The sequence below is a fragment of the Polyodon spathula genome, chromosome 11 (assembly GCF_017654505.1).
Source record: "Polyodon spathula isolate WHYD16114869_AA chromosome 11, ASM1765450v1, whole genome shotgun sequence".
Classification (NCBI taxonomy): domain Eukaryota; kingdom Metazoa; phylum Chordata; class Actinopteri; order Acipenseriformes; family Polyodontidae; genus Polyodon; species Polyodon spathula.
Genome location: NC_054544.1, coordinates 39129994 through 39156660, shown reverse-complemented (window position 1 = coordinate 39156660; position 26667 = coordinate 39129994). Strand labels below are relative to the sequence as shown.

Here is a 26667-nt window from a genome sequence, read left to right as displayed (position 1 = left end):
ATAAATGTTCTTACTGCAATGCTTCTACAGCTTGCCTTTTGGTTTAATCTGTTTCCAATAAAGGCTATCGCAGCTGTTCATGACAAAAGTCACTGAAGAAGAATCAAGATCATGAATTCGTTTTTGAAGTCAGCTGGTTGTCATTTCTCAGTGGGATTTATGTTACAAAGTAGGTCACGTAGCCAAGAAGTTTTTAATCCAACTTAACTGGATGCAGAGTTCTGAATATTTAGTAATAATAATAATAATAATAATAACTGTTCATCACAGGGTACATACAAACATTCAAAGTCTGTTCAACTTTCCCTGGTTGGATCTTTTACAGGGCAATTAAATCTTCATCAACAAGCCATTATTTAACTACAGAGCTCCCTGAAAAACACAGTGTCCTGCCTTTTATTACACATGTTACAATGAAGCCCCAAATCCCTACATTGAAACAGATTGTGACAGGGCAGAAGCCTTGTGGGGGGGTGTAAGGTTGGCAGGGATGGGGTTAAATCTGTCCCTGCCAACACTCACAAGTGTGGTCATTCCTTAATTAGGTAACTAACTATAATATTTAACATTAGTAATATGACAGACTTCTTTGAAAACTGTAGCTACAGGCAAAGAACTACACAGGTAAACACAGTGCCAAGCTTCTCCTTATGCTTCACCAATGCATTTCTGTTTTCAGTGGACCTGTTCAGAGGGGCTGCGCCCAGTTCAAGGCTGCATCTCGGGCTGCCATCTGTGCTGTACAGTATGTGTCAAATAAGCATAGCAGACCAAGGCTACGTGGAAATTTTATTTTACTATTAAGAAATAACAAAAAGATAAACGAAAACCCAACAACATCAGGATGGCAGCTTTAATTAAAAATGTTCATGTTATTACAAAACTCTCTTTCGAAAGCTAGTGTTGATTTTCTGCACAACCTTCTTTTACTGAATGTCACACTTGTCACATTAAACAAAGCGAGTCAGCTGCCATATCAACCTTCTTCTTTAAGTTAATGCGTTGTGTGTAGGGTGTCTTTTAACATACAAAAGATGCCATCTTGTGCAGTTCAAGAACTGAAGCGAATCTGAGCTGGTGTTTTATGAGACACACAGCACATATGAATGAAAGACATAACACAAACTGGAGATGTCCCCTGGATAAAAGGGGTTAAAACTGCTCATTTTAAGTTGTAAGGCTGTCACTTTTTTGTTTTAGTTTCAGTGCTATCATGTCGTTTGTAAATTTCCATTGAAGTGTTCCTTGGCATCATCTGAAGTCAGTGGAAATGGTTGTTATCCTTACTAAGGGATTTTAGTAATGTATGGACCACTCTGGTAATTAAAAGTGCTGAGAAAGGGGCAGGTCTATCTTGCAGATGGAGCAGATTAATGTAACTAATATCATTAAAGTGAGTCTCTTTTAAAAGTTGTCTAAGCCTGCCAGATAACTAATTTGTCCTTGCCAGGAATGAAAATACTTGAGTTGATGATCCTTGAAAAAAAAGTGATCTCTGTCTTCCCTGCAATAAGATGATTAATGTCAGAATAAAATATTATAGGTTGGAAAATAGGAAGAGGCTGTTATTAGTTCAGCAAGATCGGCTAGACAAAGCTTTGAATCAGGAAGCATTTAAAATGGTGTCCAATACAACACAGTAAAATTATGACCTGTATTATGGCAGGTTTTCTGGTGCTATTGAATCAAACGTTCTGTCATAGAAGGAACAGACCTGTATTAACAAAAAATGCCAGAAACCTGTGTTATCATTCAATAATCCCTTTAATCTTAAACTCCTATAGATCGCCTCATTGAAAGTGTCATTGAATATCTCCTTATAACAGGAAAGAATGGCCACGTCAAACTTTCCCTAGTCAGTTACAAAAGGGACAGGCGACCTCAAAGACTGGTGCTTCAATGCTTGGTATGTTAAAGGTTTAAACCAGAAACCTCTTGTTCTATCTCACACTTGCCACGTCAAAAGATACCATTACTGACAACTGTCTTTTTCCCTTAATTTAATAAATAATAGCCCCAGGATTTTAAAACTCCATGGGCCCGATCTTCACGCAATCCCCATCGCAAAAAAATAGTGTTTTGGCACAAAATGTCTGATTTTTTGTTTTGTTTTTTTTTCTAATTTTTTTTTTTTATATAAGTCGTGCCGTGACAAAATCTACTATGGTAGCGCACTCTTTGATTTGTAAATGTAACGAGTTCATTCAACTACAAAGTAAACATCAATCAAGCATTTTTATATATACAATACATAGAAATGCATTATGTTATTCATTCTACTCATCTATTTGAACATCATGATTAAGCCCAGTTTGTAAGAATTTGAGTGTCGCCAGAATGGATTTTTTTCTTTATGACATTTTTTTTTTTCTGTAAGAATAATAATTAATTCAAAATATGCCCCTAAAATGTTAATTGTAGCCTACTATGATTTCTCAATAAATGAACAGTCTCAGTACAATTAGCTACATTGACATTCAGCAGACTGGGTAGCTGCATAAACAGCCAGAAGCTGCATGATTTTGTGGCTGAGAGTTGTAAGAAAACAGTCTCTGTACAATTAGCAACACAGACATTCAGCAAACTGTACAGCTGCATATTATTTTAGAGAGTTGTCTCTTGTTTTTATCGCTTCGCGTAGTTGACTAAACCATTTACTAAAACACCGACTCTTGTTGTTTTAAAAAAATTTTTATCAACTAAATGTATGAAAACTTGTTCATAAAACTAACAACAAATTTACACTACTTGGACTGACACAGAATTACATAAAATAACACATGATACAAGAAGAACAGGCTAACTTAACGACGATATATGAACCGATACTAGTGAGTATTCTCCCCAAATAATAATATATAATATATATATATATATATATATATATATATATATATATATATATATATATATATATAGATATATATAGATAGATAGATAGATAGATAGATAGATAGATATATATATGTGTGTGTGTGTATATATATATATATATATATATATATATATATATATATATATATATATATATATATATATATATTACTGCTATTGACTGTTGATCTACTAAAAAAATAGAAAGATATTGCATAGCTGGCAATCAGTTTGGGGTCATACACGTACTAATATATTTGTTCACAGTTTTTGCAAAGGCTTTGTTGGGCACAAAAGTCGTCGTGTTATATATTATAAATTATAAAACGATGACTTGTGTGTCTACAAAAAAAAAAGGTTTTCTGAATAAGGTGTCTAGAAGGGCTAGTATTCCGATAGTGTCCTAATACTAAGTGGGTATTCGGTATCACATTTTCGGAATAATGGTATCCAGAATATGGACGGATTCATTCAGAATACCCTGTTTACATGGCATGGAATAGCTATTCAAATTTTCCTCTATTCCGAATTGTGGCAGAGCAAAGCTCTGCCCTTTTTAAATTGGCAGGGATGGGGTTAATTTTCCCTACCTGACTGAAGATGAGTTCTCACGGTCTGTTTTGAATTTCACCCCTGCACTCCTTCCCTCACACCATTTTGTTTTCTTTTGTTATTTAATTATTTTGTTGTGTATAGATAATAAAAATAAATTATTTTATTTCTGTACACTGTATGTATTACTGTCTGTGAAATTCCATTTAATACACTCTCACCTCACACGAATACAACTGGAATCCTGATAGAACAGGACAACTGGAACAGCTGCCCGGATATATATATGGGTGCAGTCAATTGCACCTACCACGCGCGGCAGGTGCATGACCTCATAAAAACCCTTCATTATCTCCTCACTGTTTGCTCTGTTACTGGGGAATTTAATAGGTTCCTCAGCACGTCGCAGCAACGCGGTTATGAAGCGGTCGAGGTGGCGGGACACTGCTGTCCCAGTGGCCAGGATACACATACAGACAGACACTACCAATTGCTCAGACAAGGCATGACTGCGCAGGCTTGTTCTGGCCAGGTCATCATGCAGCATGAGACATGGATACCTGGTCACAACTTGTTATGTCGGGGTTGCTGTTGCTGGGTGTGTCTTGTATCATTCACATCCACATGTCGACAGACACGCTGCATGCTACCCACGTTTCCCATTGTTGCCTGTTTGTATTCAGTGCTGGAATGGTAGTGCGCGCGGAGTTAACGCAGGCCTTTTACAATCCTTATCCTGGATCACGCATATTGTCGGCCACTCCCCCCATATTGCGCGATGCATACATTTTATTTCTGCACAGCTCAGAATGGATTGTGACGCGCAAAAGGACGTTTCGAATATGGCAACTTATGGCAACGGCTATTTGCGATGCGCATACCCCTATGCGCAGTGCGCAAACCTTTCGAAGATCTGGCCCCATGTGTATTTTGAATGCTATTGAGCAATATGTAGTATTCTAAATTTAATCCAATACCAAATAACAGGTAGGAAAGGTAATGCTATTTAAAGTAATTCATTTTACAGAGAATATGCCTGTCACACACAAACCTAACCTAACATTTAAAACGTGTTTGATAACAGCGTCTTAAAATGTCCAGCTCTTCCGCAGAGTACATAAATACTGTTCTGTTTACTGTATGACAAGTTATCCGCTTACAGTGAAACAACGGCCTGCTGTGGAGGAAGGTAAACCCAACCTCTCCCCTGAAAAAAATAGTGTGTATCTTTCCATAATATATAACCTGGCATATTATTACATAATATATTCTTTATATTCTTACTGTTCCAGCACTTGGCCAGTGTATCACATCTGGGTTTTATTGAGTATTTTACAGCACAAGGTAATCAGCCTGAATTTCACCTAGGGGATTCATACTGTAGGTACTGTAAAATCCTATTAAATATCCAACTGTGGCTTATGTTGGGTATATGTTGGTCTCGTTAACCCATATGTCAACAGTTTTGACTAGTGCCTTCAGCATACTGCGCCTATGTTAATGTAAGGCTAACCAATGCAAAAACGTAGCAAGAGGGAAAAGAAGAATTGTCTGTAAGAATTATATGAGGTAGTAAAAAACAGTGGGGCTTCACAAAGCAAGGTAAGACTTATGTTCTAAAACGCTGTGTGTCTAAATGTGCTGGCACCACTTCTGTGAGTTCTAATAGCATTCAAAATATTTTTGGGATATTTCAGGTTGTGCTAGCTCTTGATCAATAAATGGTTTCTTTCTTTCTTTTATTCTGACAGCTGTGCCTGGGAAACTAGGTTTAGGATTGAGAATATCTGATGGATATTACACTTTGACGGGTTGAGGTTACAGCACCAAACAAAAAACAAACAGTACTGAACCCACAAGAAAAAGAAACAGGTGCTGGAGAATGGCAAAAATCTCAAAACACTCTGCATGAAATAAAAATATACAAAGAGTAAGGATAAGAGTGCTTGCCTTGATTTATACACGGGGGGTGAGGTCTGTCTCGAGATCTGGGAAGAGAATTTCTCATCCTCATTATCTTATATGCACCTACTGGTTCATTTAATAACAAGTGGTAACTAGGCAACTGCTGTGTAAAACTGGCTGCACAGCAGTAGTTGCTGCACAGTTCTTCTGGGGTTACTGCATTTACACTGCCAGACTCAGAAACCCAGCAATTATTTACAACATAACCACCACAATGCATGTCTGCTCTCTGAGTTCGCAATGGCTGTAATCACTCCTTTGCTGTAATTAGGAGTGTGGGTTAAAGGATGGACCCAGACTATGATTCTGTCTTTATCAGTGTCGGTTGGTAGGCGGAGGAGCGCTTTGAGTGCGCAAGGCCTTTTTCTGCGAGCTGTTGGTTTGCTTGTTCTCCAATGCTTTGCTTCATTTTCTGAACTTAACAATTATGGAAGGCGATAAAAAAAAAAAAATCTCAAATTATTGCTTTTGTTATCAGATTCTCGCTACTGTTTTCTAGGAATTAAATAGCACAGATAGAACTTCAGTCCTTTGTTCTAGCTTCTGTGAACCATTTTGTTGACAAGACTTCAATGGACCGTCTAATTCTGTACCATTTTATTGCAGTGCTATATTTCCAAGTCTAATGATCTGGGTCACTTAAGCAGCCTAGGCATTCATGAGAGACTAATATACCAAATACTGACTAATTATTTTAGTTTAATATTTTATGTATTACTTATGTTAGAGTTTGTGTTAAAAGTTGAATTATAATGTGTTGTTGAATGATAGATTGATGACTGGATTGCATGTGTGCTTGCTGTCCTCTGGGACCCTCATAAAAACAAGATGCTGCATTTCATGAGATTATCCTGGTGAGCAAAATTTAAAATAAATAAATAAATAAATAATACCTTATTTCCATCCGCCACTGAGATTGAGCTGAAAGCTATTTGAAATTGATCCTGTTAGTGTCCATCGACAGCAGAGCGATGACTATGACAGTTCAATTTTGGAATCCCTGAGTGGCTCACCTGGTAAAAGCAGAGCTGCACTGTTTGCAGGGTAAGTCCTACAGGCAGGGTAGTGCAGGTTTGCATCCTGGTTGTGGGAAGTCACCAGTCTTCGCTGGGGATTCAGGATGGAGTGGGTCCAGTGGGTTAGGGAGGCTAAGCTTTTTTCCTCCTGAGGCTGGTAGCTTGTTTACATCAGATCTCAAGTTGCTGGACATTAAAGAGAAAAGGGGCTTGGTCCTAGCATCAGAGGATGGCCATTGAAACTTCACTTATCCTGAGCTGTGTGGGGAATGGCTATGGTGAGGGAACATAATTGGAGATTCAAAATTGAAATGAACATCTTTAGGCCAATCACAGTTCTTCCATTGGGAGCTGTAAGTCTCCCTGCACTTAAAAGTCACTCTAACTGGACACCGATCGATTTCAAATTGAGTTCATCAACTTGATCTAGTGGAAGATGAAAACAATTCATAATCTCTGTAGTTTCTTCCAATGCTCCTCTAAACTAATTTACCTGTTTTTTTTTTGTTGTTTTGTTTTTGTGAAGCTGTCCATCAGTGGTGTTGCTGGGACTTAGAACAATTTTAGGTATTGCTCACCAAGTTTCTCAACACCGTCCCAACCATGTAAGGTGCAAAAAAGGGCAGAATTTCCCAATATTTATAGAAACAGGTAAAGAGTCAGCCACATACTTTCATTTAACATGAAGTATTGTGGTAAGGTAAAGGGGAAAGCATATAATCTATAGCAATGCAACAAGGGATTGGTTATTAAATGTTTTTTTAAAAGCCTTACTCCTTTAGACACTCGGTCAACAAGCATCCTTATCTATCCCAGCTTAAATGAAACAGTATTTTGGAAGTAGATGCTCAACAGATTACTATTAGCATTTAAACTCTATCAGGCCTTTGATATTGTGAAACATCTTAATAGCACATCTTAGTAGTCGGGGGAGGGGTGGGAGGCTAGATGTCTTTTACTGCCACAGGCCTTGGGTTCAAATCTGGGTCAGCTGACAAGTGAAATGGCAAGGCATCAGTCTTGCTTGAGAGAGCCCAAGATTGAATGGCAGGGGGTATTCAAGATTGTAGTGCACTCACAGAGCTTGTGGGTACTACAGTATAAGTGTAATACTTAAGCAGTAATTTAGATGTCAATTATTGGAAACCTACGTGTTTGTATTTCTTTTTTGCCATTTAATTCACACTGTCATGTGGAAACCAGTGAAAAATATAAAAGGCCCAAAAAGTTACTCAGAATTCTGTTAGGACAGCATCTCAAATAATGGTTATTTTGTCTGTTTCTTTTTTATAGGTGTCAGTCAATTAGCAAAATGCACAACCATTGAAGCATGTGGATAAAAGCTGATATGGATCTTCTGTAAAACAGAAAGACCATTTGCTCCCAACTGCTATTTACAGACACAAGGAGAGTCACGCCACCCTATTATTAACTCTGACATACCTGCTCCCATAGCTTCTCTTGTAACTCTGAATTAAAATGAGCGGGGCTTTCGCCAAGCTGGACCCAAGGCGAGTCCAATGGGGCTCCACATGGTACGCCTTTCACTCGCGGATCCTGCGCACCAAGCCAGTGGAGTCGATGCTGGATGGCGAAGGCAACGGCGCACCTCACAGCACCAAACTGGCACGGGTGCTCACCACCATGGACCTGGTCTCGTTGGGAGTTGGCAGCTGCGTGGGCACTGGGATGTACGTGGTATCTGGATTGGTTGCCAAGGAAATGGCTGGGCCAGGAGTCATTGTGTCCTTTATTATTGCAGCCGTGGCTTCCATCCTGTCAGGTACAGCGCACTTCACAATTGTCTTTGTGCTTAACTCATTACCCCTTGAATTATATTCTAATGTTTAATTAAATTGAAAATTAGATTAAAAGGGTTTCACTATGTTTAATCATATTGGTGAATTATTCACCCTTCATTGTCACCATATGGTAACAGTTCATTTAGTTGTATTCGGTGGGCTTAGCTAATTCTTGCTAGAAAATAGTTTAAACAGCTGGTGGTTGCTTTGGGGTTTTCCTTCTGAAAGTCATATTGCTTCTCTTTTAATACAGGTCTTTCAACCATGTGGCTGATTTTACTGTTTCAGTGTAAACGCTGGGTTTTCACTAGCACTAGATAGAACAAAATATGTGTTTTTTGCTGAAAAGAACATTACAATTCTTAAACTTCTGTATGGCCGAATAACTTTTCATGTCTTGGCAATTTAATTGAACATGTTTTTCTTTTATGAAAAAAACCCAAAAAACATTGCAACTATTTGAAGTAAAAACCTTTGAGATTCTGGTCCAATATTGATACGTTTGCTTACATTATATAAACACACTCGCTCTATGATAAACCTGTATGAGCAGACAGTGTACTGCTTTTCCAACTCCTAATTAAACATTCTGCCCAGCCCAAACGTAGCATTCTTTCCAGTAGATTATTTGGGCTACAACAGAAATGTGCTTACCAAACTCTAAAGAACCGTAACACAGTACTTTTTATTTTTAAGATGCAACTTGAGAACCACTAAAATAACGAACCCCTGCCTTGGGTACAGATTAGATTGTTTAGCACCATCCTTTGTCTACTTTACAGTTAATCAATGGTGCAGGAACTATTGAAAAAAAGAAAATAAACTGTATGTGCCTTCCAGTTATGACCAATTATGTTGCTATCATCATAACATGCACCATCTACCATGAAGTACCTTTCCTGAGACTTTAATGACTGTTTTCAATGGCTGGTATAGATCACTTGAACATCTCCCTGGTAACACACAGGATTTGCAAAATAAACAGTGTTTTTACACAACAGCCCTCCAACAAGAGTACAGTCGGTAGGAGCTTTAGAAAAGGCAGCTTTCACTGAGGAGACCTGGACTCTAAGCCACGGTGGACACCTGTACATTAGTACATTCATACTTGTTTTAAGAAAAGTGTGAAAAGTAATGCATGTACAGAGGCACCAGTTATTCAGTTACCCTATGATTTCATATGCATATGTATATAGTATAATAGTTTAATTGATAAAAAACAAGTATAGATTATATAAGTGTCCTCTCTTCAGTGCTGTAACCTACATTACAGCATGTGTTATTGCATACAGTACTACAGTTGTTATTAATTCAATCAGCATTAGATTGCATTGTGATCAAAATTAAGATATACCAAAGATCACATAAAGAGGTGTTTACAGTAAAACAGTGTTTTCTGTCACTACTAATGCAGCCTTACATATTACTGGGCAGACTATTTAGTTTAAACTGGTTGATTTAATTAACATGTTATGTCCTTAAAATCTGGTCATGGCATGCCATTGTTGCAATTTTTTTTTTTTTTCTCAAGTCATATGTAAATTGTATTGTTATTCACACATTTTTTTATATCTCTAGAACTATCATGAAACTTATGTTAACTGTCTAAAAATAATGTGCTATTTCCATTTAAGACCTTGGAATAGATAATGTGGCTCTCCCCCAGTGCTTGGGTACTTGAGTCATGTTGCCATGGTGTTACATTGTCTATCCCTAGACTCTCAGATAGAAATTGAGTACACAACATCCTGGCAGGGTTCTGGTTTGAATGAGCTATAAAGTAACATCAAAAGCCGCCTTGTGCGTGAGGTTGGAAATCAAAATCAAATTGAATTTATTATTTTTTTCCCTGTTGTAAAAATTAAATTAACTGTTGCGGGAGAGACAAGTGTGTGAAGTCTTTCTACCAGTCGCACAGTAATTGTAGAATTCAGTTGAGGAAACCGAGTGTTTCCATGAAATTTGTAATCCAGTGGCAGGATAAACTAGATCAAAGTCAATGCAAATACATTGTCACAACCCTGTCAATTTTCAAAGAAGGGATTCAGGCAGGTTTTCGGTTCTTGATTTAAAAAAGTGACATTTGATGAGACAAATGGGAATGCAAAGAAAGAACATAATTACAATTGCACAATTTGTGATAATCTCATGCCTCTGACAGTAATGGTAAACTACACTATGGTAAGTGCATTATATAACCATGGCAAAAGCATTGGGAAACTGCAGAATTACAACTGGTAAACTCCTATAAGGGTAATTCCCATAACTATGTGTCGATTATACACATGACTTTGACACTGTACATGGAAATTCAATTTTTTTAAGTTTGCATCTGCTTGATTTACATAACTGTTCTTACCAGAATTGAAAGAAAAAAAAATTAAAAACTATACGATATTAGTAAATTCCATTAAAACCTGCTGTGGATATTTGAGAAATTACATACCAAATCATTGCAGTGCCCACATTACATTATATAAATAACCTGGCTGCAAACAGAAAAGTAAACATTTGTTTCAGCATCTATAAAGGTTACTTCCATAGTTTCTTCAGAGGGAGATCACTGTGATAGTAAATACAGTCCAGGCCTGATTTTGATGGGTCATTAATTCCATTCAACCTGCGGAAATTCTCCATGTGGAAACTGTGCTGCTCTGAGCCAAATGAGTTGGCAACTGGAAGTGAGTCAGACTGAGGAGAGGTAGAGAATCCGTCATCTCCCTCAACGGGCCTCCAGCTTAACCCTGGGGAAGAACATGACACATAATGCAGGGCGGGGGAGCATTTCAGCATGTGGGGGGGGGCAGGCTAGGTGGTGCAGCTGGCCAATTCACTAGACTTCGCCACTGAAGGACATGGGTTTGAATCTGTCTCAAAACTTTTTTGCTTTTGTGAAATATAACACAAGAGAACAAAACATAATGAAATGTTTATATTTTCAGTATGAAATGTTTGAAAGTCCTCTTTAAAAAAAAATGGAGACCCTTATGCACTGATCCCATCTGTCTGTCTTTCAAACTGTATATGACGAACATGATAACTGCTTTGATTTTACACCAAAGCTCACCATGCTTTCATCATACACTTCCAGCCTCCTCCTTAGTTGTTTTAATAACATTTGACTATAAATCCAATATTTTTAACCTGTGATCTCATTACGAGATTATGAGGACCCTCTGTACTGTAAGTGTGTGCACTGGTTTTACAGTTGAAGGGATTCTGAAATACCAGCTGAAAGCAGGGTGTACCTGTAAGTAATCTTCAAAGTATTTTCTAATTCACATGAAAATTGGTCCCTGGTAAGACAATGTCAGACAGCCTATACAAATGCACATTCCTTGTAAAGCAGAGGCTTGCTTAATATAGGATTGAGTGATTATCTTGTGATGCTTTCCCATCAGGGGTGTGCTATGCTGAGTTTGGTGTGCGAGTCCCCAAGACGACAGGATCGGCCTACACCTACAGCTACGTGACAGTCGGGGAGTTTGTAGCTTTCTTCATTGGCTGGAACCTCATCCTGGAGTACCTGATTGGCACGGCTGCGGGTGCCAGTGCTCTCAGCAGCATGTTCGACTCCCTGGCCAATCACACCATCAGTCACTTCATGATAAACCACGTTGGAACTCTGAACGGCTTGGGTAAGCACTTATTATAATATACGCCATCACTGTGACATTTGAAAAAATAAACATTCTGAGAGAATTTCTGTATAGAGATTCAAAGGGCCAGCACTAGTGTATTTCAGTTTTCTTTTATTAATGTAAATAAATCACCTCATTTTATCTACCGAACTAAGCAGTTATTAAGCTACTGAACCCTAGAGCCAAGGGCCCAGTGTGATTAATGTCTGGCCATTCTCATCAGGCTTCTGACCAGTAGACAGGCTCTCTGCCAATACAGCACTCCTTATTGGTCCCCAGCTGAGACTGTCCACTTGCTGAAAGTGTGAACCCCATTTGCATGGCTCAACCTGTACACCAAACTGTAGTTCTTTAACTAGGTGAACCACTGGGGACTGCTACCTCATACGGTTTTATGAAAAACGGTCTATTCCCTTATATTACCTATTTCAGATAGTTGTTACCTTATACACCCATGGACATAGTAAAGATGCTGCAAATACATTATCAAAAAAGGCCCGCTTTGTTTTTGCTTGCTGGGCTCAAGGTGTTATTTTATATTTTATTCTTACTGCAGGGATTTTTAGCAGAAGCACGGCTGAGCTCAGAGAGATGTACTGGCAAGCAGGCTTTCAAGGGGAATGGAAGTCTGTGTCCCTCCAGCTAAAAGAAATATTTCAGGTCAAGAGAAAGGTCTGCTTTAGTAGGGATAAACAGAGACCAAGGAATGTTATGTTAGCGTAAATTCATCATAATTGCAGAAGCTTTTATAATATATATATTTTATATATATATATATATATATATATATATATTATATATATATATATATATATATATATATATATATACACACACACACACACACACACACACGCACACACATACAGTACTGTGCAAAAGTTTTAGGCAGGTGTGAAATAATGCTGTAAAGTAAGAATGCTTTCAAAAATAGACATGTTAATAGTTTATATTTATCAATTAACAAAATGCAAAGTGAGTGAACAGAAAAAAAATCTACATCAAATCAATATTTGGTGTACCCACCCTTTGCCTTCAAAACAGCATCAATTCTTCTAGGTACACTTGCACACAGTTTTTGAAGGAACTCGGCAGATAGGTTGGCCCAAACATCTTGGAGAACTAACCACAGTTCTTCTGTGGATTTAGGCAGCAGCCTCAGTTGCTTCTCTCTCTTCATGTAATCCCAGACAGACTCGATGGGCTTTGTGGGGGCCATACCATCACTTCCATGGCTCTTTGTTCTTCTTTACGCTGAAGATAGTTTTAATGACTTTTGCTGTATGTTTGGGGTTATTGTCATGCTGCAGAATAAATTTGGGGCCAATCAGATGCCTCCCTGATGGTATTGCATGATGGATAAGTATCTGTCTGAACTTCTCAGCATTGAGGAGACCATTAATTCTGACCAAATCCCCAACTCCATTTGTAGAAATGCAGCCCCAAACTTGCAAGGAACCTCCACCATGCTTCACTGTTGCCTGCAGACACTCATTCTTGTACCGCTGTCCAGCCCTTCGGCGAATAAACTGCCTTCTGCTACAGCCAAATATTGCAAATTTTGACTCATCAGTCCAGAGCACCTGCTGCCATTTTTCTGCACCCCAGTTCCTGTTTTTTCGTGCATAGTTGAGTCGCTTGGCCTTGTTTCCACTTCGGAGGTATGGCTTTTTGGCTGCAAGTCTTCCATGAAGGCCACTTCTGACCAGACTTCTCTGGACAGCAGATGGGTGTACCAGGGTCCCACTGTTTTCTGCCAATTCTGAGCTGATGGCATTGCTGGACATCTTCCGACTGTGAAGGGAAGTAAGCATGATGTGTCTTTCATCTGCTGCAGTAAGTTTCCTTGGCCGACCACTGCGTCTATGGTCCTCAATGTTGCCCCTTTCTTTGTGCTTTTTGAAAAGAGCTTGGACAGCGCATCTGGAAACCCCTGTCTGCAATGAAATTTCCGCCTGGGAGAGACCTTGCTGATGCAGTATAACTACCTTGTGTCTTGTTGCTGTGCTCAGTCTTGCCATGGTGTATGACTTTTGACAGTAAACTGTCTTCAGCAACCTCACCTTGTTAGCTGAGTTTGCCTGTTCCTCACCCAGTATTATTCCTCCTACACATCTGTTTGTGTTTCAGTTAATGATTGTGTTTCAACCTACATATTGAATTGATGATCATTAGCACCTGTTTGGTATAATTGTTTAATCATACACCTGACTATATGCCTACAAAATCCCTGACTTTGTGCAAGTGTACCTAGAAGAATTGATGCTGTTTTGAAGGCAAAGGGTGGTCACACCAAATATGGATTTGATTTAGATTTTACTTCTGTTCACTCACTTTGCATTTAGTTAATTGATAAATATTATCTATTAACATGTCTGTTTTTGAAAGCATTCTTACTTTACAGCATTTTTTCACACCTGCCTAAAACTTTTGCAGAGTACTGTGTATAGTTGTGTGAGTAGGAAAGTTATTCTGCTTCACAGGGTCATATCACACGTTTTACCACTTTGTCTCCAATAGCCACATTCTTTTCCCAGCTGTGTACACATTTAGAGGTATTACTGGCTGGTGCTGCAGCCATCTCATTAATGTAGCCTTTCTGAGGCTCAGGAAATGCTGGACGTTGTGCAGCTTTTACATGGAATGTGCGTCAATGCCAGAGGAGGAAAAACAGATACAACGGTGGGGAAAGTATGAAGCAGTCAATATGGCAGTCGGTTTTATAAAGTCTTTGTATTTCCTACAAAAGTAATCAATGTATAAAAGTAGTTGGAAACCCATTCAGCCACAATATACTGTACAGTTGCCAAAATAGCATCACATTTGAACATGTAAGAAGAATTTTCTTTACCTTCAATATCTACTTATTTGAAGAAGACACCTGTTGGCGCAAAAGCTAGTGTATTTTATACACTTTTTCATCTGATTGTATTAATGGTATTGCCAAAAAAGACCTGTGTTCTATTTGTATATGGACCAGCATAGGCTGTGGAGACAAAAATTGTCAATTTCAGTTCCAAGCAGTTTTACAGTATATTTTTGTCTTCAAGCTGGGTTTTAATGTCCATTGAAGTCAACTTCACAGGGCTGGGTTTTTGTTTCAAATTGAAATAGTAATGAAAAGCAAGCAAATTATTGTTATGTTTTCTTTTTTCACATTCTGCATGCTTTGTAGATAAATGGCATCTCAATGTTGCAGGTTTAAGAGTTTTGTTTGACAAACCCTCCTGACAAATAATCCACTGGGGCTTGGGTCGTCCTCGGATCCAATAAATGTAAATGCTGGTGCTGGTCCATGCAACCTTTACCTGAGAGCAAGTCAATCTATCCAAAACCATACGATATCATGGAGCTGAAATCGATCATTCACACTGCGGTACAGTTCACAAGTCAGACTACAAAGATAGCCTGTTTTTGTTGCACATTAACTTCTATTGCTATATGCATCTAACTTCTCCAAAAACGTATGGAAATAATAGCTATATTCCTATATCCCTGGAAACACTGTAGCGCATATTTTACAAACTGTGGTTATTTTTGTTATTATCATTTTGTCATTCCATTCAATTTAGGAATATTCAATGCAGCGTACAACCGAAAAGGCTGGGACACCAGATTAGATTTGTTTCTCCCCTGAACAGGGAACACAAGCAGTAGAATGAGCACAGATTAGATTTACGTGAACACGCTTTTTTTTTTTTTTAAATAATTCTGGCTAAAAAAAGATCATGTAATTTTGACAAGAAAAATGTGGCTTCATAACGTGTAACAGTTAGTATTTGTTTCACGTTAGAAAGCTGGTTCAGTTAATGGCGGCTTTGAAGTTAATGTTTGGTATTGCATCAGAGCTGTAATATCGATTTATAAACACACCCGTAATAAAAGAAAACAGATAAAGGGGGAAAATGCAGACTGCATAATGATATATCACGTGGTTAAAGCTGTTTGTTGTGTAGCACAACGTGTGATTGTGTAGAAATGAGTTTTTGCAAGAACTGCGTAACCAAATTTTGGGAGGTTTTTTGCGGACCACCTGGAGTTTACTCTCAAGGACCACAAGTGGTCAGGTTGGTAACCACTGTACTAGAGAAAATGAATAAATAAGGTTGGGATGTTTCCTGGAGCGTGGTGTACTGTCTGTGTGATGTGTTTAAAGGAGTGTCTACCTTTATGGTCTGGAGCCTAGTGCCTCAGGTTTGCTTCCTGTCAAAGGTATAACAGTTCTTTACTGCTATCATAGGGTCCCGAGAGTGCCATTTCTTTATACCATTAAGTCTGCACATAATCACCAAGCTGAAGTTTTGTGTTTGTAGTATCTTGTACTGGATCTGCTGATGAGGAGATTGTCATTTGGGAGAAATTTGAGAGTTCTGCTAAAGCTATTTAAACCACACACAACTGAAGCAACAAACTCCAGAATGTGCTTCCCAGGGTGCACAGAGCTGGCAACACTAAGAAACGAAACTCCTGCAGATCTTATCTCAAATTACAGAAACTTCAAAATAACAGGCCTGAGGTTTTAAGCTAATAAAATGAAATAGCCAGATTCTCCTGACATTAATCAGATACTTTAAAGTATTTAAGTTTCCCTGTATGCAGTATTATCTGATAATGATTGAGTAAATACATAATTGGGGAATGGCCATACCTGTGATTGCTGGCAGGGACAGATTTAACCCCATCCCTGCCAACCTTACATTCCCCCACACACACTGTTTACAGCAGAAGGGCTTTACCCTGCCACCATCTCAAATAATTAGGGATGTATTATTTCCTTCACAAAGATTAAAAGTTTGTAGAGAGAAGAATCTATGTTACAAAACCAAAAAATGTTGGATGGGAAAATGTTGGTCTTTGAACCTTATGGTTTGTGTTTTTGTGTCCAGCCCTTGCTTTTCCATTCAATTCAATGGGATGAGATGGATAAATGATTTAGTCTCAGTACATGGTATTGAAGTACTCTTGTAACTAGAAAGGCTGTCTCAGATATTACTGTATATGCATCTCACTGTACAAGGCCTCTTTTTTTAGGAGACTGTGTACGCAAACAGTCACGCAGACAGCACACAGAACATTCTTGAACTTCTACAGAAAAGTTACTACCAGTGTATTACCCTGAATAGAACCTGCAATCAAAGCTATGAGTAGGCTACAGCAATGGCAGTACAATGGATTTGGAACAAACATTGAACAGTGCAGTGTTCCTGATATGACAGTACTCTGGTGCTGAGAATATTGCAGTGGATGGCCAGTGTGCAATCATATCATTGTACTGTACTATACATGTTCAAATAATGTTCAAGAAATCCAGACCAGGAAAAAAACTAATTATTTACACCAGAAACAACACTGCACAGGGAACTCCTTCCATCCAGATGTATAATAAACCATTAAATTTGAATTTCTGCGCATGTACAGTAGATATTTTCTTTAATGTAACAGGTGCCCTTGAATGTATAAAACAGATTTTGCATAACTTTGCCTTTTTGACCTCAACTCCATTGAGAGCACCACTTTTAGAAGCTCACATGATAAATTCAAGGGAGGCACTCTAGGATTCTGGCTCCCAGTCTGATGAGAGGAGATGGATTTGTGTAGATTTCTAGGCGGTATTCCTACAAACTGTAGCTGGGTTGGCTCAGCCAGAATCTAGTCTTAGACCTCTCCCAATTTACCAATTCACTGTTAATGCAAAAAACAAAATAAAATTTCATGTTATGTAAATAGTTCCACTGACCACATTCCTTGCCTAACCCTAGGGTATGCAGGCAGGTTGAGTCATCATTCCAGTTCCACTTCTCTCTCAGTAATTGTGTCCGCCAGGCATTGTATGCAAGAGGTTTCTGAAATACAATGTGCAAAAGTAACTGCACCCCTGCTGTAAAAAAATACTTCAGTTAATTAAATTGCCATCCAACAGTAAGCAGATGTACCAAAGCAAGTAACTGTGTTTAACAGCAGATTTATTTGCGTGGTGGTCTGGTGTTGTTGACTGCTGATCACTGAGATCAGACCACCAAACTTTTCACTTGACATTGACCTGCCAGGATTCAAACCGGCCCTTCAGAGGTGGATATTTTGTAAATTATCCAACCACAGGAGTAGTTTTTAGTCAGTTGTCACAGTATAACCTGGCAGTGCCCCCAGCAGAGTGGAATCAACCAAGAATAGGGTCATAGGTCTAGAACACAGAAAATATAATAGTCTTGTTCTGGTCATGTGTGGTCCTGCTTTAACATCATTAGGTAATCTTGTCAGAAGTTTAAAATGGATATTTTACAAAATATTTTTATTATATATTATAATTTAGCAATAATGGGTTGTTTCTTGTTATTCTGTTCCTGGTAATGCACTTGTAAAATAAATAAAAGACTAAAATAACAGGTTCAATTATTTTACCATTACACACCTCTGTCTTTAGTTTACTTTAGACGCACCTTAAAGCTAACAGGACTTGAGAATCTCGAACCTTGCTTGAAATGGTAATATACTTTTCAAACAGCCTAAGCATTGTTTTTATGCACTAAAAACATTTGTTCGATTTATAATAGCATTTATCCTCCACAGTGGTAATTACCTGTAGATAATTTACCTCTTCTTACAGTAAGTGTCTTTGCCTTCAGTTCTGGGCACTTGATTGACACCACGGTCAGATATCCAGCAGGTAGAAAATTAAAACAGGAATATTAATCAAAGTGGGGACACAGAATGAAATAAACGATCGCCGCAGAGTGAATTGGTGCACCAAATAATGGACAATAAGGTTCGAAGGTTACCACCACAGTTCACAAGGGGAGAGCTGGGGACACCTATTAATTCTTAATGTGTTAGGTTTTCTGTCACCATTTCTACCAAAGATCGGTTCCCTTATCAAGATCAAATTTAAAACAGCAGAATGCAGCAGATGGCAGAAGTTGGGGGTGAAAATCTGCAACACAATTTGTTCTGAGGTGACCTGATTTGCATCTGTTACAGTCTTCATTTTTTCCCTTGCGTGATAAAGTAATCCTTAGACAGATATTCCATTCTGTGTGGTTAGATATGTTTTTGCCACAATAAAAAATGGCTAATGTGGTCTGACATAAATCAAATTCTATTTAATTTTGAAAATGTTAAAAAAAAAAAAAAAAATTACTTTATAAAATTAGACTGCATTAGGTTCCCCGGACACATGCCAGAAGGAGTGAGTGCAGCCGAGTGCGATCTCACGCAAGATACTGAGTGGTGCTGTCAGTGTCGAGTTTGTAACATCGTTGTTTTACAGGCAAAGGAGAGGAGTCATACCCAGACCTCCTGGCCTTGGTCATCGCTATCCTGGTGACAGTGGTCGTGGCGCTAGGAGTGAAGAACTCAATCGGGTTCAACAACGTCCTCAATGTTATTAACCTGGTGGTGTGGGTCTTCATTATGATTGCTGGGCTCTTCTTCGTCGACGGCAACAACTGGGACAATGCAAATTTTCTTCCTTTCGGATGGTCTGGGGTAAAGAAGTCCTTATCCATGACTTGAAACTCTCATAACCTATACAGAGGCATATATCCAAAATGTTCACTCCATGTAGACCCCATTTTGAATCAGTGCAAAAGCAAGTTATTTGAAAGGAATACAATTATTTGTGGTATAAATCTTTCAAGAAACAGCAACTGTATTAAGTCTTGCTTATAAAGATATTGCCCCGGATCTAGAAATTTCAGAAAATATGTTTAATTATACAGTAGTTGTTTCATTCCAGCTTTGTAAAATTTAAAGGTGTTTAACACAGTTTATTTGTATTACCACTAAATATTTCTTCACTTATTTACTGTGTTTAATAACTAAAGAGGGTCTGCCACCACACAGAATCTTACATAATGTTTACTTACAGGACACAGGGGTCATATTTTTAAAGCATTTAATCTTTAATTAATTCTTATTTTTTTTGTTAAATATACTTTGCTCCTTTTAAAAATAGGTTTTATAGGAGTTGAATACATTCTGTAACAAATGCTTCAGAAATATGCTATCTAGTTTCTTCCTCTGAATAGCTACTTTACAGCAATACAATTCTGAATGTTAATGCGTTTTTACTCATATTTTTAAAAAGAACCGATTTGCTAGAACTGTCATCAGCTGTGTGCATGTACGCTTGACTTAATTTGACAGATTTAAAATTGTTATTGAAAACTGCACTTTGTTACAGAATGAACTGTGGTATCCCATAGCAAAAGCATAGTAAAGTGCAAGCAAAGAGAGCGTGAAAGCATAGTATGGCACAGGCAAGCAAGGTAAAATACTAATTTGTATTATAAAAAATCTAATTTGCTGTTGTTGTGCCATAGTGCTGTCATTGGTAAAAAAAAAAAAAAAGAAAATAATGCCTTTTCATGGTGAAGCACAAGGAAATGCTCAACTGCTAAAATGGCTGTGGTAAACTAAACAAACACTAATCCAGTCATCTCTCTCTTGTCAGGTTTTACAAGGGGCAGCCACCTGCTTCTATGCCTTTATCGGTTTTGATATCATCGCTACCACAGGAGAAGAAGCTAAGAATCCCAACACTTCCATTCCGTACGCAATCACTGCCTCTCTGGTGACCTGCCTCACTGCATACGTCTCTGTGAGTAGCAGACCAACTGCTTTTAAATTACACATTGTTCTTGCTAGGGTAATAAGAAGAAGAAGAAGAAGAAGAAGAAGAAGAAGAAGAAGAAGAAGAAGAAGAAGAAGAATATAAAACCTTTATACCAGAGGTGCCATTTTACACACCAAACTGGAAATGCTTTTTGATAGAAATGTTGTCCTCATTCATAATAAGATTTTGCAGTGTGACTGTTGATACTGGATCAACATATGGTTTAGCCAATCACCTTGCTGCAGCAGGCTATAAACCAATGATGTCACTGTACAGTTAATTTTAAGGGGTTATGTTGTGTTCTGAGCTGCTGTGAGCCTATGGCTTGTGAAATATCATTGCTTTTTATTTTTGTAACATTTTGCGGTTTTTATTATAATATCTGAAAAATATATATATTTTTAAAATGTACACTGTAAGAACTGTTTCACTGTATGGTATGCTTATACATTATATACACTGTAATGAACTGGCATCTCTTCCCATTGAATTGAATGGAAAAGCAAGAACTGGACACAAAACACAAACCATAACATTTTGCCATTCAATTAAAGATGTCTTATAATGACGTCAGTATTATTAGCACATCAGCTGCTAGGAGGAGATTCGTTACAACCCCCCCACCCCACACACACACACACACACACCATTTAATCAAAGCTGATACTGTGTGTCATACAGTAGAGCATGAGACTCTTAATCTCAGGGTTGTAGGTTCAAGCCCCACGTTGGGTGCCACTGTGATGAATTGCCATCTCAGCCCACTGAATTGAATAGAAAGGTATGGGTTGGATGCAAACCATAAAGCATACCATTCAAAGACTAACAACTTATCATTTAACTAAAGAGCCAGCTCTGTAGTCGGGAGGCAAGTATGTGTCTTATGACGATGTCAGTATTATTAACTCATCAGCTGCTAGGAGAAGATCCATTAAAACATGCAATATACTGGGTGTCCAGTGGTACTCACTTGTAGCTCTTTCAATCCATGTCTTGGCATTTGTTCTAATCATGTCTTATATTATTACACTGACCAGCCCAGAGCCCTACTCCAAGGTCTTAAACTGTTTAACAGTACCTACAGCAGGTGTTTAGTCACGTGGTTAATGACCTGGAAAACACTGAAAAAAACTGTCTGTTTGTAGTGTAATGTATATTAATGCTAGCAAGAGTAATAGCTGTGGCAGCATCACTATTTTTTGTGTGCTGTTGTACACGTGAACCTTTAAATATACCAACAGTTTCATGAATATCAAACTTTATTAAATCCGTCAGGACAGACTTCAACAGAACATTGTTTAAATAACTCATGAGTTAAAGCTTTGTGTGTACAGTAGGGCCATGTCGCTAGGCTCTTGTGTAGAAACAGGACTGGTGATTAATCTACCAAAATCGTTTGCATTTATTATGAGTTCAAAGCAAATTAAAATAAATGTTAGATCTTAGTGGAAAATCAACAGGTGGCATGGTTCAGGTTTCAAGTTAGAGAACAACATCTAAATATTTTCTTTATACTGGGTCATTGTGCATTCTGTGCACAAAGTCCTTTTAGATTCTTAATAACTAGGGGTTTAAAATTAAATGTGAACGGCTGCCAGACTGAAGTTCCTGCTTCTTGTTTCCATGGTTACAGTTTGAGGCAGCAGACTCAAAGTGCATTGTAAACAGGGTCAAGAGAACGGCAGAACACCAGTGCCATGCCTTGTTAAGTCAAGTAGTCTATTATTTGATGTTTGTTTACATTGAACTGTATTTTCCATCTATTTGGTCGTGTTGCTTAAAAATCCTATTTTAAGTCTTCTGTTATGGATTCTTTAACTTGTCTAGTAATGTTGCATGTGGAAAGGATGGGTGTCAATAAGGCAGGCATTAAACTTTTAATTTTTTTCTGTTGATAGTAGTAAAGTCAAGGTGCCTTGCACCACTCGCTAGAATCCGGGGCTGATTAAAATAAGTATGTCTGTAACAAAGGGTAGCCACACTCAGGGTTTATTCACCAAAATATTTGTAACTTTTATTTGTGCAACATCAAGATTAAAAAGTGAACAAGTCAAATCAAGTTAGTAATGAAAAAGAGTGCAATACACATATGTTATGCTCTCGTTCAATTGTTATTAATTATTTAATTACTACTTCAGTCAAAAAAATTCAGTATAAAACGATATGCTCTCGTAATATTGAATCGACAATTTGACAAGGCATCCATGAGTTGAATGGAAAAATGTCATCAATGGATAAAATAAACATAGGTTTTCAGTCAGCATGACCTGTTTCAACAGCCACAATGTTATTCATGTAGTATCTCCAAATCACACCTCAATATTATGCTTTTTTTGTCTGTAGCACTAATATACAGTACAGTGCTACAGAAAAACTAGACAAGCATGCACATTTTGTACAGATTTTTTCTATGAGGTTTTTCACGCAAATGCCCTTGCCTGTAACTCCCACATAGAGACTGAATTCTGTTTATTATCATAGCAATAATACCTTAAAATGTCAAGTGTGACCTTCCCTTCAGGAATGCATTTGGTTATCCTCTATCTAGGCGGGTCTTTCCAGGTGTTTCCCCACTAGATCCCTTTAAATAATTAGATTTTATACTAGAATGGGCGGGCGATATCTTCTCCTTGCTAGTGGTGTCCACAACCATCTGGTGGAGACAAAGCCGAGAGGAGCTGAAGTAGTTTGATCCATGGGTCATAGTAGGTCAGTCGGGGTGTCAGCTGCTATAACTGGTCCCCCCGATACAGGTCATTCGATTCCAAATATCTATTCATCCAGGATCAATAGTATAATGGTGTCCTGGAAAGACTGCAGCAGTATATGCTCTATCATCCAACAAGTATTGGGACAGATGAATAAATTCAGAATGAATAGGCGTGGGGAATGTATTGCCAATTTGACCCCCACTCTGACCCTCTTTCACACAAAATATATTGGTATCTCTGAATTGATCATTGCACAACAGCCCACATTTTCAATTTCAATGTATTTTATTTATATTGCTCCTTTCATACCACAGTATCTCAAAGCACTTTACATGTCAGTTAAAACAGAAAGAAATACGCAATATCAAGAAGTAGCAAAAATGACAATAATAATAATAATAATAATAATAATAATAATAATAATAATAATAATAAAAGCTATTGAAGAATACAGGAAATTAATAAGAATGAGAAAACACAAATTTCAAAAAAAGTATGTTGAATAGATATAAATAATAATAATATTTGTAAGTCAGGTTAAAAAGGATAAACTATAAAAGTAAGTCTTTAATCTTGACTTAAAAATATTGACGAAGCAGCATCTCTAATAGAATAGAGAAAAGAGTTCCACAATCGGAGTCATTATAACTAAATGCACTTTCTCTAAACTGTGAACGGATTGATCATTACATTGTTTTTAAAGATGGTATTTAACTTGTATTTAACTTGGATGGATACCAAGGCATTTAGTAAGTCTGAATGAGGAACAGAATGCTGCACCCAAAATCAATTATAGTCACCCTACAGTAAACACAAAACAATACATCATCTTTTTAAAGAAAGTACGCCAACCCACTGTGACAGTAGAGATTTTGGAATGAAATCTACAAAACACAACAAGATTTTTTTGTGGGACTATGGGAGAATTCCAGGTTCACGCTATAATTTAACATTCCTTTTGACACAGGCAAGGCTTTCCTGGTTACTTATTTTTAATTCCAACTGTACTGTAAATTCCATAATCTTTCCAGCCTAATCCTCCAACCTCACAGAGCAGCTGAACAGATGGTGTCCCATGGAACAATTACAGGTCTTGAAAAGCACAAGATGAACCACATTAAGGGACTATTGCATTTAGAGTGTTAACTACAGAGGTTGGACAAAGCTTTTGAAATGTCTTCTAAGACACGCGTCACCATGGCAATGTTAAATTCTTTCTTTAATTCTTTTAGAGAGGTTGAGAGTGGGAGTCTAGAATGTGGCCATTGGTATCATTAGTTGAGACTATACAAATATTGTACCATATGAACTTCTTTACCATTCAAGCTGCTGTTTTTGTATCACTTGGTTGTCCACAGAAAAGGTCCATGCTTGCATGTCAGATTTTCATTCTCTCTCCCCATGTGTAGGTGAGTGTGATTTTGACCCTGATGGTTCCCTACAATGATATTGATGCAGAGTCCCCTCTCATGGAGATGTTTGTGGTCCATGGATTTCACGCAGCCAAGTATGTTGTGGCCATTGGCTCCATCGCTGGGTTGACTGTGAGTCTCCTGGGCTCCCTCTTCCCCATGCCCAGGATCATTTACGCCATGGCTGGAGATGGTTTGCTCTTCAGGTGTGTTCAAAATCCACATCTACTGTCTTTGCAACCCACCACTGCAGTGCTTGTTTTTTTTACTTTACACATATTTCTCAAGCACCACACAGTAGCAACAGAAAATCTATGCTTGCTTCTTCTTATACGATTTCCTGCGGTAAAGGTACATTTTCATGGTCTCACTGAAGGGCCACATTCTGGTAGATGATGTGAGTGAATCTTTTTCCATTAAGTAATAGTCTACCAGCAATTAAAGTACAAAAGAAGCAAAGAACAAAAATATATTTATTACAAAAATTAGGGGGGCAGTGAAAATGTTGCCAATGATAATAAATGATAAAAAATAGGTTGTCACTCATTTACTCTATTAGTGTTCCAACCTCAACCAAGCAAAAAAATCCAGAAACAGTGGCACATTTTTGTTGAGAGCGATTAAAGTTCAATATTAATCTTTTCTTTTTTAATTAAAGATTTTTTTCCCAAAATCAAGTTACCCTTTACCTAAAAGGTACAGAACTAATAATTCATTGGAATTGCACTAAATTATACATAAAAAAACTTAAGCGACTGTCTTTCCTGTAGGTTCCTGGCCCACGTGAGCAGCTACACGGAAACACCGGCTGTGGCCTGTGTCGTGTCCGGGTTCCTGGCCTCCCTGTTGGCCCTGCTGGTCAGCCTCAGGGACCTCATAGAGATGATGTCTATCGGCACCCTCCTAGCCTACACACTGGTGTCTGTTTGCGTCCTGCTGCTGCGTTACCAGCCAGAGAGCGACATTGACGGCTTTGTCAAGTTCCTCTCTGAGGAACACACCAAGAAGAAGGAAGGGATCCTAGCCGAGTGTGAGAAGGAGGCCTGCTCTCCAATGAGTGAGGGGGAGGAGTACGGTGGGCCACCAAGCAACACTTGTGGGGCCAAAAACCTGCCATCCCTGGGAGACAACGAAATGTTGATTGGCAAGTCTGACAAAACCAACTACAACGTCGATCATCCGAACTACGGTACTGTGGATATGACATCAGGGATAGAGGCTGATGAATCAGAGAATATATACCTTATCAAGCTGAAGAAGCTGATTGGTCCTCGCTACTACACCTTGAGGATTCGACTGGGCCTGCCCAGTAAAATGGATCGTCCCACCGTTGCCACCGGCAGTACTGTCACCAACTGCGTCCTGCTGCTTTTCATTCTGAACGTCATCTTCTGCTCCTTCATCATCTTTGGCTCCGACTACATCTCGGACCACAACTGGTGGGCTATTCTCTTGGTGGTCCTCATGGTTCTGCTGATTTGCGCCCTGGTCTTTGTCATCCTGCAACAGCCAGAGAATCCCAAGAAGCTCCCATACATGGCGCCATGTGTCCCCTTTGTGCCAGTCTTCGCCATGCTGGTTAACATTTACCTAATGCTCAAGCTCTCCGGCATCACCTGGATCCGTTTTGCAGTCTGGTGCTTCATTGGTAAGTGGTGTGCACTTTTATATGTATGGTGATTTTTGAGGATACTTGAGTCTTTATATTTCTGTTACTAAATACTTTAACACTAAAATGATGTTTCAGTGGTTCTTCGGTGGTGTGACTCTTTAATGGAATGGGTCCCACAGCGGTAACTGTATCATATTCTGCGATATCAATGGTATTAATCAGTACTATGTTGTAATATCAGTACTAGTGCCCTACCATATCAGAACCATTGTGTAGTTTGGGTTTCCCATCCATTTCCTAATGTTTTGTAACTGTTATAACACAAGTGTTACTCCCGTGAAAAATGACATTGCAGTGCTTATTTAGTTTTCTTTTCATGAAAATGTTTTCGCTGCAACTATGTGGGGATCAAGTGCTGTACAATAAGCCATTATACCCTGTGGGAGAGTAGCTTTCTACACCTCTCACAAC

The 26667-nt window shown here is 38.4% G+C and overlaps 1 protein-coding gene across 3 annotated transcripts in view; it reads left to right on the top strand.

The window, feature by feature from the left end:
• Positions 1–26667, top strand: part of LOC121323550 (probable cationic amino acid transporter) — a 36826-nt gene that overhangs the window by 5597 nt on the left and 4562 nt on the right. For all 3 annotated transcript variants that reach the window (XM_041264669.1, XM_041264668.1, XM_041264667.1), the window contains exons 2-7: positions 7701–8190; positions 11611–11847; positions 19115–19332; positions 20300–20446; positions 24582–24790; positions 25355–26232. In XM_041264669.1, the coding sequence (XP_041120603.1) occupies positions 7887–8190; positions 11611–11847; positions 19115–19332; positions 20300–20446; positions 24582–24790; positions 25355–26232 (1993 nt within the window). In that variant the 5' untranslated portion in view covers positions 7701–7886. The remainder of the gene's footprint in view (positions 1–7700; positions 8191–11610; positions 11848–19114; positions 19333–20299; positions 20447–24581; positions 24791–25354; positions 26233–26667) is intronic.